The 20,736-nt window shown below is 45.0% G+C and overlaps 2 protein-coding genes across 12 annotated transcripts; one reads left to right on the top strand and one right to left on the bottom strand.

Annotated features, from left to right (window-relative positions):
- The first annotated feature begins 376 nt into the window (after positions 1 to 376).
- Positions 377 to 18,440, top strand: LOC146207107 (uncharacterized). Of its 10 annotated transcripts, none has more exons than XR_014706541.1 (5): positions 377 to 574; positions 896 to 1,002; positions 2,071 to 2,162; positions 8,742 to 8,792; positions 18,303 to 18,440. XR_014706541.1 is itself a non-coding variant. In XM_084600621.1 (3 exons), the coding sequence occupies exons 2-3, from the start codon at positions 978 to 980 to the stop codon at positions 2,820 to 2,822; spliced, it is 306 nt and encodes a 101-aa protein (XP_084456747.1). In that variant the 5' UTR covers positions 377 to 574; positions 896 to 977; the 3' UTR covers positions 2,823 to 3,399. The 10 variants fall into 10 exon arrangements, 3 of the variants coding, with proteins under 3 accessions (XP_084456747.1, XP_084456788.1, XP_084456833.1); XR_014706546.1 differs by lacking the exon at positions 18,303 to 18,440 and adding an exon at positions 9,330 to 11,359; XR_014706533.1 differs by lacking the exon at positions 18,303 to 18,440 and adding an exon at positions 9,346 to 11,359.
- On the bottom strand, positions 14,586 to 20,253 carry LOC146207108 (uncharacterized). Of its 2 annotated transcripts, XM_084600527.1 has the most exons (3): positions 19,849 to 20,253; positions 19,008 to 19,087; positions 14,586 to 16,358 (listed from the first exon to the last, which is right to left on the bottom strand). In XM_084600527.1, the coding sequence occupies exons 1-3, from the start codon at positions 20,011 to 20,013 to the stop codon at positions 16,256 to 16,258; spliced, it is 348 nt and encodes a 115-aa protein (XP_084456653.1). In that variant the 5' UTR covers positions 20,014 to 20,253; the 3' UTR covers positions 14,586 to 16,255. The 2 variants fall into 2 exon arrangements, with proteins under 2 accessions (XP_084456653.1, XP_084456695.1); XM_084600569.1 differs by lacking the exon at positions 19,849 to 20,253 and having other exon boundaries at positions 19,008 to 19,123.
- Between the last annotated feature and the right edge of the window lie 483 nt (positions 20,254 to 20,736).

Genomic DNA, 20,736 nt, shown 5'->3' on the forward strand with positions numbered 1-20,736 from the left:
TCTTCGCTCAACAACGCGCCATAGTACAACAACCAGAGAAGCAACGCGATGCAACAAAATTCACGCAGGAAACGAGCCGCAGAAGCAGACGCCCCAAGCATTTGCTCTGCGGCGCGCGCGCTTGTGATGCGCTCCTACGGCTGACAGCGCCACCTACGCTTTTCATCGCTCCGGCGACCACGTCGCTCCTATTGCCGCACGCCGAAGACGGCACACTTCCCAATTCTAGAACACTATACCTGCCGGTCGCCACCGCGCGATCTTGGTAAGCTGCGCATGCGCGAGAAGAAAGAAGGTGGGCGAGGAGGATCTGTTTGTAATCTGGCGGATGTGACGTAATAAATTGCTTATTTTTGTTTTTTGCTCGCGTGTACTCTCGTACCCAGACGCTTTTTTTTATCGCCGCCTCCGCAGCCGCAGGTGCTTTTTTTTTTTTTTCCTTTTCAATTTTGGCGCGCAGTCGTACAAGCAAGCGGGAGGCTTGTTCGCGCCGTGTTTCAGATTGACCAGACTGGAATGTATTCTGCAAAATAGACTGGGCGGCACCCATCCTTGCAAGTTTCTTCAGACTTTCGTAAGTACAGCGAAAATGCAGCGCAAAACACTTACGGTGGCATCCCGTACTTTCCTCATGGCGCCGCTCTTCTCACGTTACAGCTTGTCTGCATCGATGCATTATTGCTAAGTGATCTCAATTCTTTTTGCGGCATCTTGCTGTGAGTCGGTGGCTTCAAGTGAAGCGTAGAGGATCTACGAAGCTCCGTGCGCCAGGAAGCAGTCCCTTCAATACCCGTGCTTCGATCGGTCGCCGGCGGCTCATTTTCGAGTGCGCCTCCGTTTTGCTCCCGAATAGCCCTGTCTTAGCAAGAGCAACCATTTCTATTTTTTGTTTCAGTGTGTGCCGAAATACTCTTGCTGCACAGTGATTTTGGGATCTTGGCTACGTCGCAGCTTCTGCTCATGGGCTCTCCTGCACCATGAATGCCTTGTGCCTCATGAAAGGTGGGTACAAAATGTGTGCTGGCAAAAACAGGTTGCTCCACAAGAGCGCTACTATATGAAATCGAAGTGACCTTATTTATGAAGCTGGCACTGGGCATGCATTTCGGTCAGCACCGTGACAGCCAAAGCAGTAGAAAAGGGTGAGGGGGTTGGGGGGGGGGGGGGGGGTGCCAGTACATATCTGCCGGACTGTTCTGACCACTAGATAGGACTAACCCGGTCATACGACTACATTTTAGCTAAGCTACATTTTAGCTAAGCGTGATAATATTAATTACATTTTTGCATCAACTCTAGGTGAATTCAAATTCTGTTTCTAGTTATGACTGTATATTGTCTTGTGCACCATACAAGGTAATTGCTGTTGATGGGCACGGTAAAAAAAATGTTTTTCAATGTTCACCAGCAAATCTACTCAGTGACAGTGCTATTTCTGTGGCCATTGTATAGATCCTTTTTGTATTCCTGACTAGAGCTGGTGAAATCGCTTCTTTCAGCTGTAGCGCGTTAACAAAATAAATGCTGGTGCATATTTTCCAGTAGCTGTCAAATACAGTGAGAGGGCATTCAGGTGCACAAGGTGGGACTAGGCTGAACCAGTCTGTTCCATATGGAGTGCCCACGTAGGCCTGTCATGGTAGGAAATAGAATTGTATAATTGCTCAAAGAGCTTTCCAGTAGCATGCTTTGATGGGCTAGCTGGCACACCACTGCAGTGTGGTTTGGCTGTGCTAACAGGCCAAGGACGAAAGGAACGCACATGGAAATGCCAAGTTTGTTTTATCATTTCTTCATCTCCGTGTTTCTTTGGTTTACACTGCCAAATCATATTCACGCTTTCCTATATGTTATCTTGCAAACAGCAAATGCACTGCTGACACTAGGGGCAAATTTTATTTGCTCTTTTTGGTTGAGGCCAATTTATTTTACTGATAGAACATTAAATGTTTCCATGTGAGTGCCATGTGACAGCTACTAGCATTATACTTTCATTCTGTGTTGCAGCGAGATCATTCATGTCTTACCTTTCCCAGGAGCCGGCATTTATTGCATTGTTCCGATTTCCAGGCCCTTCCCTGTTTGGTGCGTGTGCTGAAACAGGAATCCCTTGGAGGCGATTTGCAGCTTTTGTTCATCATCTTGATTCCGTCCCCACATAGGTAATAGCCACTGCGGTGGCACAGGATTAGGGTGCTCAATTGTTAAACCCAAGGACACGGGATGAAATCCTGGTTGCGGCAGTCCCTTTACAATGGAGGTGAAAAGCAATGCCGTGAACTGTGCGATGTTGACACACATTTAAAGTTAAAGACAAGGTAGTTGAAATTTCTGGAGGCCTTCACTAAAGCATGTATCTATGTCCCAATATGGAAACAGTCTGTCCGGGCAATGGACAGGGAGAAAATCCAATGAGGTCATTGAGAGCATATTTACCACGGTAGCAGGGGTGAATTTAGGTGCCTACCCTGTTGGGGGGGGCACAGCTAGTATTATTGCGACATATCTGTAGTGCTTCCTGATATATATTTTTTTACATAGTGGCCATGCAGACCAGTTGGTGCAAACCTAACTTGCTGGACATGGACATGGGAAGCCAAGGACATGGGAACTCAATACAAAGAAGTACATGGGACAACACTGTTTGGTCTGAGACCCATTTCCAAAGCATTTCACCCCAAAAGAGCCAAGCATCAGGTCAGGGGAAATCCTGTACCAGTTGGATCCTGTACCAGTTGGATCCTGTACCAGTTGGATCCTGTACCAGTTGGAAAACTGTTGAGTACCTGGCGGCACCTGGAATCAAACCTGGTACCTTCTGAATGCGCAGCATTTCTTTTTCTTGTGTTCCCGTGTCTTTGGCTGGTCCAATATGTTAGATTTAAGTTTAGTACAATACCCCAAGAAAACAAAAATGACAAAATATTTTTGGTCAGTACATAATCTAATTGCCCACTGCTCTTTTAGTTTTCATGGCATTGTTTGTCTATAAAATATATATCCATGAAATTTGTTGCCGCTTAACTAAATTTGTGCAGAGCTAAACACAAAATTTCACCGATCCAGTTTTTGTGTGTGTGTGAGTGTGTTCAGGTAAAGACTATCAGTGTTACAGAAACATTGTTCTACATGCTAGTTTAACATATTTGACAATGGCTAAGTTTCAGAAATAAAAAGCACAGCTATGAATTTCCTGAAAATTTCAGACAGCTCGTCCCAGTGTATATTATTTTTTTTTACTGATGTCTTCTTGCAATGAAATTTTTTCTAGCTTGGTCAGTTCTTTCAAGAACAAACTTAGTATTATCCTTTAACCATAATCATCACGGAATGACACGGATCTGGTGTGTGAATCCACCCCAAGTGCTCTGTAAAAAAAAAAAAAAAAAAAACGAAAATGTACTGCATACACCAGCGCACCTTTGACCAAGGCCTTTCTGAATTCATGAACGATCATTAAGATTTTTTAAGATCTTCCAAAGCCACGTTGAGCACCATTAGAACGAGAACCCGAGCATGGGCTACTACCCCACCAAGACATGATGGCCTTGTGATAGAATCTGCCTCACATTCAGGAGGTACCAGTTTCGATCCTGGTGCTGGTGGGTACAAGATTTTACCCGGCCTGATTCTGGGCTCTTCTGGGATAAGATGCTTGGAAAAGGTATTCTAGTTCACTTCAGGAAAAGGGTCATGAACCAAAATTCACGATTCGTTCCACCATTAGACAACCCTAAGTCCGCTTCGTGCAGCAGAAGCCCATATGCAGTTCCTTTTTCCTCCTTTCCTAAGCCATGAGCCCTGGTAAGCCAAGCACCAGGCTGGGCCATAGCTGGTACACATTTGAGAAAATTGGAAGTGGAAGTCGAACCCACCACATTGCTGTAATGTGGAATGATGCTGAGATAAGGAAATAGTGAGCCAGCACTATTACTAACCATTCAAGAAAGACTACTGATTACTCACACTGTGGTTCATTAAAAGGATGTACTCAGGGGTGCAAAAGCTCAAATAAGATTTGTAGCGATTTTTGGAGCAGCAAAATCTTCGTTTTAGAGCAATAAAATTCATATTTGGAGCAGCTCACAAGAAAAAAAAAATTCAAATTTTGGAGCTGTTAAACATGGAAGAACTTTGCTTTCGGCACAAAAGAATGAAGAGGTGTGAATATCGGACTGTATGAATGCGATCCAAAGGAAATCTAGCAAAGGCCACCTATCACCGATGCTGCGTGTATTTATTTTTGTAAATAAGCTTTTTGTACTGCTAGGCATGCTATCACACACACAAAAATGTGAATCATAAAATTGAAGAGGCTAAATAAAAAAAGCTAGAGAATATGCCTTTTCTTTTTTTTTTCATTTAGCACGGTTTGACAACCTTAATCATGGGACTTTATGTTGCTTGTAAGGCTCAAAAAACATTGTTTTACTCTCTGCGAAATCCACAGCTCGTGTCGTGCGAGGGCAGCTCCGAAAGAGCTTAATTTGAAGCAGTGACTGCGATCAGCCTGTGTCCAGAAGCGAGCGCAGTGCAAAGACAAAATGTTGATTAAAAAGCAAATACAGAAACAGACAAAAAGAAACGCCGACCAAAAGGCGAAATGGCAAATGCCGAAAGCAAGTTTTAAGCAAAGAAAACTGACAAGCGAGCACATCTTCGGCTTGTAAATTATACTTCTTGTGGACTGGCGGTGGCTTTGACACAATATTTTGATTAAGGAGAGGTGGACGATTATTAGGTTATGTATTTCATGCACAATGCATACCTTATAGTACTTCAATGTTGCAGCATGCATAAATGTTATTTTGGCAGTCTTGGGCTCCACTACGGCATTATGGAATTCAATAGCTAGGCTGCTGTGCGTTTCTCGACCTTCTGATGTTCGAAATAAATTTCACATGTTCCACCTCCAGTTGTATTAGCACGAACTTCGGCGGTGATGCAGGCATTGCGAAATCAGGGGGTAGACGAGTCATACGTGAAAGTGCTGCAAGATATATTTAGTGGGTGCACAACAATCATAGTTCTGCATAAAAAAGTAACAAAATTCCCATACAGAAAGGAAAGAAGCCAACAGTCGGCGAGGCCAAGGAAAGCGTTGGGGATGGTACTTTGTCTTTTTTTTTTTTGTTTACTTGGATAATCACAGAAATTAGTAATGTAATCTGTTTAGGGGAAAGATAATTAAACACAAAGTAGAAGAAAAAACAACGTGCCGATGGTGGGGACCGAACCCACGACCTCCGAATATCGCGTCCAGTGCTCTTCCAACTGAGCTACATCGGCCGCTGTCCCCCCTGCTACTTGCTTGGGTATTTATGTTGTCTGTATACGAACCTTGAGAGTGTTCACCAGCGCCACCCTCAGCCATAGCGGCGGACGTAGAACGTCCTTTGTTACCGCCAGCGTCACGTAGAACGTGATCAAGAGCGAGGGCGAAAGCAGGGGAAATGTGGGTGCTCGCCCTCGCTCTTGATCCCCAACGCTTTCCTTGGCCTCGCCGACTGTTGGCTTCTTTCCTTCATGTATCATAACGAGCACCCACATTTCCCCTTAATTGATCTGCATACAGAAAGGTGTTAGACAAGGAGACACGCTCTCCCCAGTACTATTCACAGCTTGCTTAGAGGAAGTATTCAGAGACTTGGAATGGGAGCAGTTAGGGATCAGGGTAGATGGAGAATACCTCAGTAATCTGCAATTTGCTGATGACATTGCCTTGCTAAGTAACTCAGGGGATGAACTGCAAATAATGATTGATGACTTAGACAGGAAAAGTAGAAAGGTAGGCTTAAAAATCAATATGCAGAAGACTAAGGTAATGTTCAACAGCCTCGGGAAGGAACAGCAGTTTATGTTAGGTAGCGAAGCACTGGAAGTAGTAGGCGAATATGTCTACATAGGACAGGTAGTAACCGCAGACCCGGACCATGGAAAGGAAATAACAAGAATAAGATTGGGATGGAGCGCATTTGGCAAGCACTCGCAGATTATAACTAGCAGCTTATTGGCATCACTCAAGAGGAAAGTATGCAACAGTTGCATCTTACCTGTGCTCACCTATGGGGCTGAAACGTGGAGGCTAACCAAGAGGGTTCTACTTAAGTTGAGGATAACTCAGAGGGCTATGGAACGAAAAATGGTAGGGGTAACATTAAGAGATGGGAAGCGTGCAGAGTGGGTCAGAGAAATAACTCAAGTTACCGACATTCTAGTGGAAATTAAGAAGAAATGGACATGGGCAGGACATGTAATGCGAAGAGAGGATAACCGATGGTCGCTTAGGGTAACAAACTGGATTCCAAGGGAAGGAAAGCGTAGCAGGGGGCAGCGGATGAGGTTGAGAAGTTCGCAGGGGTCAAGTGGATGGGAGAGGCCTTCGCCCTGCAGTGGGTATAGTCAGGCTGATGATGAAACACAGAAGCCACCTCCTACACTATCTGATGATGGGAAAGTGAGTCTATCGACAAGACAGTATAAAAATAACCTTAGTGTACATGAATGAACCAACAGGATATCGAAAACTTCCATGAGCCGCATAAAAAACTAAGATACATCCAAGAAAAACATGCAGCACTTAAAATGCAGGGTTGAAGTATTGCTCCAAAATCACAAGTACCACTATGGCCCACCACGGAAGCAATAGCAGTGGTGCCTTGTCACAAACAGCCCACTTGCGTTATAGGGTTCCTTCAGCGCATAGACAGTGACTGAACTGGAAAGCGGTGAAAGCACATGGATGCAAAGAAAATATGAGTAGCCATTGGAATGCCATGATGCCATCTCAAAATAAAACTAAAATGCCAGTGACGCATGCTACAGTGTCTGAAGCATCGTGATTGGTTATATCACGGCCGCAGAAAGTTGTTACTGAGTATGGCAAACTTTTGTGGATAGTCGGGGCATTTTGGCACAGCATGGCGCAAATTTCACGCTTAATGCACAGCTTGGTGCAGAAATATGTAGCCGTATCAAAATATGCAATTGGTGCAGCTGTTGCACCCCTGTGTGCTGTCCGCTCATCATTCTTGGATATTCAGGCACCAAGCCGCTTCTGCTCTTTGAGGCCTGGGAGAGGTCTGGTGTCTTTGCCTTTTTAACTGCTTGGAGCACGACAGATTTTATTAACCCTATTCAGTATGCCCACTCTTTTCAGCCTTCGATTAATAGCCTGGTACGCAGATTTAGGGTGTCTTTGGCAGGCGCACCTCCTGCATATCCTCCAAAACCTCTAGCAGTCTCTCCACTGCTTTGAAGCTCCGTTCGATCGATAGCCTTTGTCCTGCGAAGCTCCCTAGAAATTAAATACTGAAACCAAATACTAGAAACCAAATACTGTGGGAAGTCTCGACACTGACAAGAAAGAAAAAGTAAGGGGAACAAAGGACTCCTTTGCGGCACGACGGAGTCCTGTATTTTTTCTTCATTGTGCATGATCATCCTTTATAGACGTATCGCTGTCATACCTGCTTAAGTGCTTCCGCACTAACTGGGAACCAACATGGCGGCCCACCAAGCCTGACTGCCGTTTTTAGCCAAAATAGGGAACCCTAGCATGAGATGTCACCACCCTAAGCCGGGCGCCGCGGCGCAACACGTAGGCTCCCTATCCTCTGAATTCGGCGCCATCTATTAGTGTTGTGAGAAAGTGTCTGCTGTCCCATATTGCCTCTGGGATCATCCCCACGCTTGCGGGGGTGATCTCTGAGGCCATGCTTCCCGCCCTTCCTCGCAAACATCTCGCCTTCGACTGTCTTTTGACCGAGCCGCTTTTTTAAAAGAGCGAGAATGAGTGGCGACTCACTGAGCGGCCACTCTTTTGGAGAGCAGTCGCTTAGTGAGCAGTGGTTCTTTTGGAGAGCCGCTGGTCTAGTGAACCATCGGGAACCGTGAGCAGCGTTTCTTTTGGAGTGCTGTTAGGAACCGTTCTGCCAGAGTTAGGTCTTCTGTTTGCTGCTACTTTAGCGCCATCTATTAGCAGTACGAGAAAGCAACTCCAGTGGTCAGGCACAGGTGGATTGGGCCGGCATATAAAGAAAAGAAAAAAGTGTGCTGTCTGCACAATCCTTCGCACGTAGTTGGTCGGCTGCTTCGGCGCCGTGTCGAGGCTCCGCGCCGGCGACCTGCAGCCGCAATGTGTGTATGCTTCGGGTGATAGCCGCTGTTTTTGAGCGTCTTTTGTTTTGCTTTCAATAATTGCTATGTATAGTTTTCTCAAGCTGCATTACAACAGGGCGAATGTGGAATGCATGGCCCCTTCCGCAGCCAACCCAGCAGAAAAAAAATATCTGGTTCAGTCATGAACAGCACTGACTGCAGAGCGTCGTGTGCTCAAAACGGGAACAGATGCTTTACGAAAATTAAAACCAGACTTCACAGCATGAATGGCGAGCGATTCGGCTTAAGTAGATACAAAATGAATGAATGAATTAAATACGGTCGGTGTATGTATGTGGCGGCAAAAACAGGAAGGTTGAACAAGTTTGGGTTAGGGTACTGGGCCAGAAACCTGTTGCCAGGAATAAAGGAAGCAGTGGGAGAAGCCGGGGCGCTGAGAGCTGTGGGCATTGAGAAAAACTGTCGCAAAGTTGAACAGGGTTATAGGAATATACGAAAAACGAATCAGCTAGAGAAAGCATGTGGGGGGAGGGGGGATTTAGAAAGTGAAAAAGGACTAACGCGGACTCGAGCTACAAAGCGCACACTGCATTAAAAAAAATGATGCATTTATACTTCAGGCTCCTCCTGAGTTCACTGTCTCCGGGAATATAAGAGGGACCTCGAATCAGGTAATCTGCTTTCTCTATATTTATAATTCACTATCTATATCTGTCTACATTGTCACTATCAGTATTTGTTAACAGTCAGTCCACAAGAGATTTTGGGCTAGAGATTGATGGCCCGAAGTATTTATTAAGGATAATTCTCAGTGTGTTTAATGATGGCCAATGTTATTCAGATAATTTTGAAACGATAGGGTACCAAAAGAACGAAGTCCTCTCTTGGACTTCGTGGACATAAAGTGGACATAAAGAGTAAGAATCGAGCCTAAAAAAATATGGATGTTGCTGTTTACTGAGATTTTGTAGTCACCATTAGGGGAGATAGTATGGACACACAAATATTTCCACGCTTTCGTTAAGTTTCGGGAGGTCGAATGGGTGCGTATCAGTGAACGAGAGAGAGGCAGAGTTGGCTTTCTCTCTCTCCAATAGACCACTGTTCGCTCCTGAGCGACCCAGGCTTAAGTGAGCCGGTGAACCGTTCAAATGAGCCGGCTCACTTCAGTAAGCTGAGCCGTTCTGAGCCGCTTTGCTGATCTCTAGGTCGTCGTCTCTTCAGCTCACTGTTCCTGAGTCTGCGTCGCTTGGATGGTAGCTATTGGAAGGTACTCTTGAGAAGATAAAGGTGGCAAACACCTGCCACATGGCGGCTGCAACGAGGCACTGGCTGGATTCCCAGGATGTTTTACCCAGCACCTCCACCAAATGTAGCGGATGAAATGGGTTTAATACAGGTCAACGTTTGAATAATGAAGGCTGCTTGCAAACGGCCCAAAGCCCAGAACAGTCTGCACGCATCTCTCTCTTCCTCGAACTCTTCAGTAAGCACTTCCTCATTTGAAAGTAAAAATGGGGTATTTCACATATAAACCTCTGGCACCCATTGCATTGACTTATGCTTTAGTCCACTTCAGCAGATCATAATGGTTGCGGAGCACTGCAAGTTTCATTTTCAACCGTCAAAATGTGGAGCACATGCAGTCGAACCCTGCAAAGGAATTTTTTTTTTTTTGTTCCCGCGAGAATTTCACTCTTGCAAAAGTTGACAAATAAGTAAATATTAGCAATTGGCAATTCAGCTATAAGTTGTGATGGCTCAAAAAGTGGGCATGAAAACGGCGAATACGCACTTGTCAGAATTCACAACCAGGCCGTGCTGTTGGAGGTGCTGTAAACTGCACGCAGGTAGTTCTCGTTATCTATAGACATATTGCTGACTGTGTTCGCATACATCAATGATCGATGTATGCGAACACAGCTGGGAGGCCTCTTGTGACCTTGGCAATGAACTGCTGAAAGGTTTGAGTTGGGTTCTGAAGTCCAAAGGGCATCCACACATACTCTAACAGCCCAAACGCAGTTGTGATGGCTGCTTTAGGTATGCTGGCAAACACAGTGGGTATCTGGTGATGTGCCTAACCAGGTCCACTTTGTTAAAAATGGTGCAGCCATTCAGATGTGGTGTGAAGCAGTGGATAGCTGTCGTGGACAGTCTTGGCATTCAACACTTCATAGTCACCGCACGGACGCCAGTCACTTGGATCTTTTTTTAGATATGAGATGGAATGAAGCCCATGCGCTGGATGATGGGTGTATAATGTCGAGTTGCATCATGATTGAACTCCCGTTTAGCAGGTGACCACCAAACAAGAGATGTGATCGTGCTGGTGGTGGTGGTCACACCATATGCTTTGGTGGCTGGGTGAGATTTAAACGCTTTGCCAGTTACTGAAATCACACCGGGATGTTCTCAAAGGAGGTGATGGTATCAGCATGCCGATGCCAGTGGGGACAAGGTTAGACTCGACGCCAGATATAGATAGCCGAGTGAAGCTGTCTGTCGGGCTGCATGCTGAATGAAGCCCAAGTGAAAGTACGATAAGAAATATGCGCTGATGATTGGGTCAACATCAGCGATGACGAACACTCATCAAAATGTGTGGCAGGGTACCAAGTTGAGGGTGAGGGAGCGAAGTCTATATGTCTCTATGGTCGAAGGGATGGCAGCCCGTTGCGATTGCCCCGCCAGCTAGGCAAGATGGCTTTTTTTTTTTAAGGATCACGCTGACCTCTGCACCATTGTTGACAAGGAACGGATTATGACAGGTCTTGTCAATTACCACAAAAGGACCCCGCCGGGGTGGCGCAGTGGTTACGGCACTCGACTACTGTTCCCAAGGACGCGGGATCGACTCCCGGCCTCGGCGGCCGCTTTTCGATCGAGGCGAAAAGGAAGGCGCCCGTGTGCTGTGCGATGTCAGTGCACGTTAAAGAACCCCAGGTGGTCGAAATTTCCGGAGTCCTCCACTACGGCGTCTCTCATAGCCTGAGTTGCTTTGGGACGTTAAACCCCACAAACCAAACCACGAAAGGTGGCCGCATTGGGGAGCCACGAGTTGCCATTAATGGTCTTGAGGGGTTTTTCCCAACCACGAGACATGCACTTAGTGGCAGGATGTAGGAATTGCCAGTCATACCAGCAGCGTTAAGTTATGGCTCTTTGTGCGCGATGGAAAGTGGTGACTGGAATATGGTGAATGGTCTCTTGGGACAGGCTCCTGAGTGTGTCAAGTTGAGGTAGTAAGCTCATCAGTACAGGCCTCGAGGCAGGAAATTGCCGAGTCTGCCAGTGGTGAGACAGCTGTGGCTTGCTGGAAGGCCACCTCATGAACCTGGTTGGTCAGCTCCATGGTTGTGTCACTGGCCGCTGGGAAGGCAAGATGCAGATGCTTGGGCATCAGCAAGAGCTGAAGAAGAGCTCTCGAAGCAGCGGAACATGGGTGGTGAGTCCTCACCGAGGAGCTGCCAAATCTGGTGAAGCAGTTGTGAAAGGCGACAGTCGTCAAGGTCCACCAGTAAGGAGCTGCTGTAGGTTAGAGCGTTCTTACGCCATAGTTCTCTCGGGTACTTTGGTCTTGAGGTGCTGATGAGGGCATCTCCCATGAGTTTATAAGAATATCCTGCAGGTCACTGATCATGTCAGGAGAGAGCGCAGATACGACATGATTGTACTAAATCACCTTGTGAGGTGATGCAGTCAGTAGAGATGTGCACGGGCCGAAATTCTGAGCCCGAGCTAGCTTGGAATCTGTGTTACAGACCAGAGTCTGGCATGACAACGTGTTCAGACTTAAAGGGCCCACGAAGAGCTATTTACGAAAACTAGAAAACGCACTCTAGATATCAGTCCTCTTTGCAACACACAAATTTTTATGCTAGTGTCAGTAATACCGAAAATATTGGCGACTGAAATGGCGCTCGTCCTCTGCACGCTTAACCTGACGCACGCCGCCACGGAAGAAAAAAAAAAAAGAAAACAAGCTGAGACGGCACCCCACCACGTTCCATTCTGCCCGGGTCACCTGGGAGCATCCAGTGAGCGGGCACAACCAGCAAGCCCCGATGGAGGTTTGCGCGGGGGAACATGTCGCCCTAATCAGTTGAGAGCTTTAACCAGGAGCACTTTTTAAAAATTAGTTGTCAATTGTCTCCACGCAAAGTGTTTAAATTTGACTCAAATACTCACAAAGACCATCTCTATAAATTTCTTTCACTAGAATATTAGAGCAAATATTGTTTAATGGCCCTTTAAGGCCCTGGTCTGGCCCAGAATGATACAGAAAGAAATAATTTCCAAATAATGAGTTGACCTTGAAATGCTCAGTTGTCGCGTTTAAGATTGAAATTTGTAGAATATATAGAGGCACAGCACAACATAGAATTATATTAATTTTTTATATTATTACGCAAGAACAATTTATGCATTGATGAATGCTTAAGACATTTGTGGCACTCCTGGATTGTGAATCCAGCAACGCTGAAGTTCTTTTTACTGCTGTAACTTGTGGCTGCAATGAATAATGTGTTCTTAGCAAGAAAGGAAAGATTTAGGTACATGGTTTCCTCACTTCACCAAAAACATGCGGCCTCTGAGCAAGGGGTTGATTCTGTGGCCAAGTACTCGGTAAGCTTATCTTGCTCACTGCGTGTCTTTCATGGCACCGACAAGGTCGTGGACCGCAGATGCTTTGACTAGGTGCTACGGCCCATTTCTACTGAGGCTTGTTGAGGCCTGGCACAACAGATGTGGAAGAGCTGACAGCATACCGCGAATCTGGAAACTGATACCTAAACATCTGCCGAAGAGGAAGAGAGAAAAGTCAAAATTCGATAGCCCACAAGCAGCCCTTCTGCTTGGTCGTTGACAGCTAGCAAAGATCTGTTCATGCCAGGGGTGTGTGGTGTAAAGGTGCATAAACATCTGTATAGAGAATTCACACACTCTTGTGTGGGAAGGATGCTGCAAAATACTGCTGTATTGTGACGCCTAGCACACCACAACCATATTCGTGCCTTTAAAAAAGTTTTGAATACTCTGGATTGGTGTGTCCGGCCTGGCCTCGCCCAAGCTTGAGGCACAGAGCTTCTGAGCAGCCAGAGTACGAGCTTTTGGGCTAAACCGAGCTTTCGCACACCTCTAACGGTAAGGGCCGAGTTGTGCCTCAATCTGGAGAAACCACATTTGCGGGTTCTGGGGTCAGAAGGGTGAAAGGCAAAGTTGCAATGATGAAACGTTCTGCGAGAGTAAGAGCGGCTCTGTAGAGCAGGTGCCGGCTTCAGTCATCCTCTAGTCCTAGGCAATCAGTTGTAGATGTGGTGCTCTAGGTCGCAGGGAAATATAAGCTTCCCACACATTTTAAGGCATAACCAAACTACTGAACTGTGGCAGCACGTGCCTCCGGCCCAGTACATTCTTTGTTGTCCTCCTCTTGTGCAGCCGCGCTTAAGGCACAGCCAAAGAAGGATGCTGCAAGGGCAGCTTTTCTAACCAATTGTTCCAGTTTATTTTTTCTGATATTTTATGTTGAGCTTCTGTACTCTGTGAAATTTCTGGAACTCAGCGGAGAGTACTATAACTGTCGCAGCATTCAACAAATTCTTTTATTACAGTTCTGTATTCTCTGCATGAACAAGACAAATTTATATAAAAAAAAAAGGAAATGAATACATAACTCCTCAGGGCTGTTTCTTGGACTAGTTAGTGGGGTTTACTCATTTTGGTGAGGTCTGAAGTGCAAAACAGACAGTGACGTGAAAGAAACACAGGGCAAAGCGCTAACTTGCAAATGAATACTGAGCTCATAAAAATATTGGGGGAAGGGGGGGGGACTTAAACTCTTCCTTTAAGGTCATGGCATGCCAGCGTTAATGGCGCCAGTTGCCGGTTTTCCTTGTGGACCTTCGTGTAGACACACTTTGCCACTCACTTGTTCAGAAGCTTTTAACTTGCGGCTGCATTGTCCCATACATAGTCGCAAGATACCACTTTATAAAACCACCGCGACAGAGATCTAAAGCACCATTTTAACCAAGCCACACAAAGGTATCTTCGTGGCCTAGGGGTCCTGAAGGGCTGGATTCAGATTTCACCCTTCCATGTCACACCTGTGTTGGCAGCGCCTACCAATTCGGCCATGCCACGTCTCATGCCATCACACAACTCAATGACTAGCCATGCATGACCATATCGTCTGCCAGCTACCACTTGCCTTAGCCATGCCCATGATTTTTTTGCTCATAATGCGGACAATGGCTTTTCTGGGGGACGAAGCCTTTAATGGTGCTGAATGGGAGAACTAGGGTTGGAACACTTTCATCCAGCGATAGAACTAGTGCAGTTTCTTAGCACCAAGAACAGTCAAGGGCAGTCCAGGCTGCACTTCAAACACAAGTTTGAAGGACGTCGCCTGACATCAAAAACACTGCATAATTGCTGTTTCACTCCTTTTAGCAGGACATTTTCGAGAACACTGCAGGATCTGCACTGGAGAAATGCGTAAGCATGCTCATTGCTGTGTTGTCCGCAAGATGTGTCAGCGGGATTCTGCGAGTAACAGATACTGCGCCTTTCCTTTCCTGTAAACCAATTATAGAAGGGTGGTGAACTGTGATGCGTTCAATGGAACACTGGTTGTGTTCAACAAGAGGCATGCGATGTACCGTGTGCAGCAGCAATGCTCAGGCTTTCGCAAGATCAAAAAACAGCGCGGCTACTTGGGACAAACAGAGAGGAGAATAACGGACAAGCGCTTGTCCGTTATTCTCCTCTCTGTTTGTCCCAAGTAGCCGCGCTGTTTTTTGATCTTGCAATGCACCAACTAGCTCAGATTTCCGTTCTTCAGGCTTTCGCATTTCTCCACTGCAGATCCTGCAGCGCTCTCGGAATTTTTCAGATTGCAATTGGCTGATTACCTCTCTTTACACACTTTCTAACCATTCCTACCACTTGTGCACGCAAATCACGCCCTTTCCCGCTCGTTCACGTTTCAAACATTTCAAATTTCCCGCCACTGGAAGTTAGTACCACGTGACCCGTTTGGATGTTGCCATTACCCCTCTAATTAATTACCTAGTTAACCCACATGCATCAAATTATTTACCCAGCAAGATTTTTTGGCCCATTCTTTTTCTTATAACTTGTTTCGTTCAAATGTAATTGTGATGACAATTCTGGTGACATGAAACTGCCGACATACCTACATAATGCTGACGCATTAAAATGGCAGTGACAAAGCATTACTGCCCTGTGCAGTCATACCTATTTGACACATGGTGCCTCTGTTGCCACAGAGGACATGGGCTCAACTTCAATGTCTTAGCCGTGAGAAGCTGAGGAAATGGAGGTTAGCATTTCATTTACAATCATGCCAGTCACAATACTGCGGACTGGCTAGCGGTGGTGATCGTTCAAGGGGCAGAACATGCACACCCTCTCTTGGCATGCCACTGCACTGCTCCTCACTACTTGGCATCTCTGCTCCCGTCCGCCTAATGCAATGAACTATACGAGTACTGATGCGACAGCATTTGCTGACCGAGAAGAATGTCAGGCATTCGGCGTCAGTGTCCATGCGAAGCCTTCGCCTACTAACTGTGGCAGGTGGTGTTAAGAGGTATTTCCCGCCCTCCATTTATGGGAGAGGAGGGAGATATTTGGACACGAAAGATTTAGCAAAGTTGAACCAAAAGCCACGACGAATAGAAATAGAATATAATCGGGATTGGAATAATTGGAGAGTGAAAAAACGATGGAATTAAAATTGGATTGGTTGAAACATTCCAAATTGACTGGCTATGAGGGACGCTGTAGTGGAGGGATGCAGATAATTATGACTAAGTGAGGTTCTTGAATGTATGTACTCTGAAATCTCACAGCACGTGGGCACCTTGCATTTTGTCTCTGTTGTAACATGGCAAGGGTCGAAGCTGGGTTTCCAGGCTCTGTAGTCAAGCACCCAATGACCAAGCCACCACAGTGCACAATGAGAGTAGTAATACATTGGTGAGTGAATTTCGTCTGCAGTCAGTCGAACTAACCGTCCTTAAATTTGTTTTTCCTACAACAAAACTTCCTATGAAAATGCTCTTTATGAACCGTTCCCAGCACTCAGGGGTGTCAGGCATTGCCCCTAGTATGTGGGCCATTCACTTCTGATCTCTTCAGTAGGCACTCCAATCCTGAGTGACCTTAGTTCATTGCTGCAAAGTGGTGGCTGCACAGGATATTGGTGGCTGCAGGAGACAGGATAAAATGGAAAAAGGTCCAATTGACTTATTTTCAGTAATGCTACTGCACATGTGCGAAGCCTTCTTCTCTATTTCTACATAGTAGGGCAGCAGTTCACTGCGTGTGCGGAAACCATGAAAGATGTCTGCTGGGTCATTGACGCGACAAACTGTTGCGCAATAATTACATGCATTGCTAGCATGTACTTGGCCCTCAGGACCACATACATTTTCCCTGCCTGCTATTGCAACAAACGAAAAGACGCTGCCAGGTTTGCCTTCTAAGAGATCAAGTGCCGCTTGGAAAATAAACCACCCTACTATTGTGAAAGAATTTCTGCAGAAAATATGTGAGGGAGCCTCGGTAACCTGCCCTGCCAAACATACCTTGCCCGACGTCTGCAAGAAGAGGCGCGACTGGAAAAAGGTCTATAGCAGAGCTACATTGCATGTGCTTAACAAAGTTGTTTGCCGGGTTAACTAGTATAGCATCCTAAAATTTGAAAGTGCTTGGAAAGACAAGGACAAGAGAAGTGGACGAGACAAAAGCGTTTTTCCTTGTCTTTCTGAGCACTTTCACATTTTAAGACTGCAAGTGCTGTTGTGTATAGCAATAAATTTGGTTATTCATAATTTGTCTGTTTTTTATTCTTTTGTTGGCTATTCATGACAAGCTTACAGAGGGGTATTTACATGACCTCACACGTGCCGTTTTATTGCCCAGAAGATAGCTTTTGCTAAGAAATCCGGAGTAAATTTTGGTGAGCCGATGAGACATGCATAGCAGTTTTTTGCAACGCTCCATGAACAGCAAATTGGTGGCCACTGTGTTGATGAATAGACCAAACGTGCACGCACAGTTTTATGTAATGTAAACCAAGGATTAAAAAAAAAAAAGGCTGAGCACTGTAGCTTACTGAAACCGACGACATATTATTCGTCTTCGTGTAGTTCTTCTGTTTGGAGTATTCCTTATATTTTACCTAATTGGTTAATTAGTTGAGATTAATTATTCTATTTTTTTTTTTTATATTCAGTTTAGGCCCAAGTACCCTTAAGTTTTAGAGGGGGTTCAAGTACAAATGACCCAGTTTTTTCTACTAACATACTTCCTGCATGATTGTTTTTTCCAGCATTTAAACAAAGTGCGCAAATATGAAAGGAAAAGAAAATACCACATGACTACGGTCTTGCTTTGCTAAAGTTTGAATTATCCGAATTCAGGTTTTATCTTGCATGAAAGATGACAGAATCCTCTTCATGAGTATGTGGCTTCCGCCCACACTGAAAATCCGGAAAGCCCGTCTTTTTTTTTTTTCCGAATCAATGAAGCATACACGCCCACTGTTTCAAAGTGAGCAGCCACCGCCACTGTCAGCCAACTCTGACAAAGCTTTTATCGAGCTGTCCCACTGACAAAATTTGGCAATGGCAAACACAATGATGATCCCCAAATTTGGTCCAAACCACCCTCAAAATTTGACTTCATCCGATTTGGACCAAAACCGACGTTCAGGCTAATTCAGCTATGTCAAGCATGATGGTGACTTTCAAATTTAGTCCAGGCCACTCTCTGCTGAAGCTGGATTCAGTTTATTGACAGGCACACTGGACAGCACTCAAAATATTGTTATGTCACTAGTGAGATCATGTATGTAACAATACAATAAAACAAGGTGAGCGCTTGTTAAAGAACAGAGAGCACGTGCAATTAAAAAAATCAGACTTTTTCCCGAGACGTGGTTACGTGGTTACAGGGATGATGACAGTGTTTCACCGCAAGAGATTCCTTCAGTCGTTTTTATGCAATTTCAGTGCCAAATTAAAATAAATCCTCAATTCTTGGATATTGTAGTGCTCGATCTATACTAAATCAGACATTTTTTTTTACACCATAATCTAATTTAATACATATTGTTACATTTTGGTCCATGTTTTGTCCCTTTACAGGTCCAATGGGCACATTCAAGTGCAAGGCCCTTAGTAACAATTGTGCAGCAATAGTACCGTGTAGCTGTGCACTATCAGACATAAAGGGCCAGTTCTGGAAGGCCTTTTTGGTGTCCATGGGATCGAAACATAAGTTATAGTCCTGTGCATTGTTGATAAATTCAGCCTAGCCCCACCATCCACTGGTGTCCTGGTTAGATGACTTGGTAGACAAACTGCCCCACATGAGTAACAGTCCAGGGTTCACTCCTTGGACCACGTCAAATTTTTCACTACTGAAGCTTCTGGAAAACTTATATAGCTTTTCTTTTTACCTGTATGGCTGCACTTATATGGGTGCTAATGAGTAAGTAGCCTCTATTTGAAGTCTACTTTATCTTGTTTCCACTAAGTATACATTTGACTGATCTAGCAGCCAATGCGTGGTACTGCTTTCTTTGATACACATCGCATAATTCAGCACTCTGCCTGAGATGAGCAGTGCACCTGCTGCTAATCATATTGCTGTAACGCATGTAGCTCAGCCAGAATGTTCTCCTCAGTTGAGCAAACCAACCGTTTTCTGGTCGGAGCATTTCATCAATTAAAATAATTAGTGGACAACACACTTTGAAACAAAATTATCTTTATTATTTCAATCAGTAAGCTACTATCATTTGCTTACCATGCATGAAACATTTTGTAGATTTTGAACTGTATACTCACCACAAGATGAGTTGAAACGGTTCCGACTGATAACAGCTACAAGTGAATGGCATCCATCCTTCCACCAGTGTTCTTGTGATCTGCAAAGAGCAAGGCTCCTGAAGTGAAAGCTGCATGGGCCACAATCTCCACACGAAGTCTTGTATCAAGGCATTTCTAGAACAAAAGAGTTTATTCTAGTAATGTCGATAGGCAGTTCATTGAAAGGTTTTGCAGACACAGCTGCTTCTAGCCAAGGAGGAGCTTCAGTTTCTTGGGGTGTATTACCATTTTGTTTTTGTTCATGAACTTGCCGCAGAATACATATCTTTATCTGCCAACAGAACTTTTTTTTATGTACTTTGTTCTTTTCAAGGCTGAAGCAGTACAAGAAAGATAAGGCTGCAAAATAGATTGATTCTTGTGGTAAAGTATGTGAAGTAAATGAAATAGGCTTCTGCCACAGCAAAAGCCCTCCACCTAGTAAACAATCTATTTCACTCCGGCAATGTAGTGCAAAGAGCGACGTGTCAAAGAACGCGAACTAAAGAAAACTAAGCGCTGTTAAAGCTGATCACACCATCGATCACTCCAAATCTTGCGTGCACGTTTCTGTACGGTCCTGTCGTTTTTCAGAGAATAACTGGCACTTTTTACATCGGAAACAATAAATTACTTTCTTTCTGCCGATACATTCCGAACATGCTTTTAGTGCGCTCGCCCAAGTTCTGTACTTGCCCCCACGCATTGACATTATAAATGGCACTGAACCATTTTAACCTCGCAGAAGCCGCTGAAATCATTGTACTCTCCTAAGCTCGTTTCCGATGCACGGACATTTTTTAAATAGGAGCGAACTTACCAAGATTAGGTGAATTGCGCGTATCGGTCGGTGGTCTCGGTTCGCCGACGTTGCAAGTGTACGACAACAATGTTTTAGCACAGCGTTTAAGGGTCTGGTTGCCGACTTATAAAAACTGGGAAAGCATATGACAACCACAGCGGTAAAGAGGAACTGTAACAGCATAATAACAGCGCATATTTCTGCCTCTAACGCCGTACTAGCCGTACGTTAAATGCTTCAAGCACGGCGCCATGAAGAAAATTGCAAAAGCGAATGCAGCGCCACTACTGGAAATTACAATTGCAACTTCATGGAAAATATTAGTAACAGAAAAAAGTTCCCTTCTGAATGACATCTAACGACATGACTTCAACATTTAGAACTGTATTCTTGATGAGAAAGCTGAGTATGTTGCATCCTAAAGAGAAAAAAAAAAAAAAGATTGGTAAGTGCCGCCATCTGCACCGCTCGCAAATGCAGGTTCGGCGCCCTATTTGAAATAATTGTTTTAAACGAGCGCATGTTTGCGCAGATAGACCTCGCAAGGGCCGCTTTGCTCCATCGAAGCATTTGACGCACGACATGTAGCAGTGATCGCAAGGCACATCCGCGCAGACCTGTGAGGAACCAGTGCAAATGTGAAGATATTCCCTTGCTCCTTTTTCTTCTCGCAAGCAATATTCCAAGCACAAATAGAAGTGACTATGAAAATACTTTGCCGAGCCCAAAAGGAAGAATACACTGACGCTGAACAGTCCCATTACGAATCCAACTGGATTGACATGTTGGAAAACAAGTGGCTGATTTGAGCCTGGCAGTTTTGTTGATGTGCTCAACTGACAGCAAGCAGCCTAATTACTGGCATCAACTAGAGCACAACTCGCCCTTGACGTTTTTTTTTTTTTT

The sequence above is a fragment of the Amblyomma maculatum genome, chromosome 1 (genome assembly GCF_055883805.1).
Source record: "Amblyomma maculatum isolate TAMU_Amacu chromosome 1, ASM5588380v1, whole genome shotgun sequence".
Lineage (NCBI taxonomy): Eukaryota > Metazoa > Arthropoda > Arachnida > Ixodida > Ixodidae > Amblyomma > Amblyomma maculatum.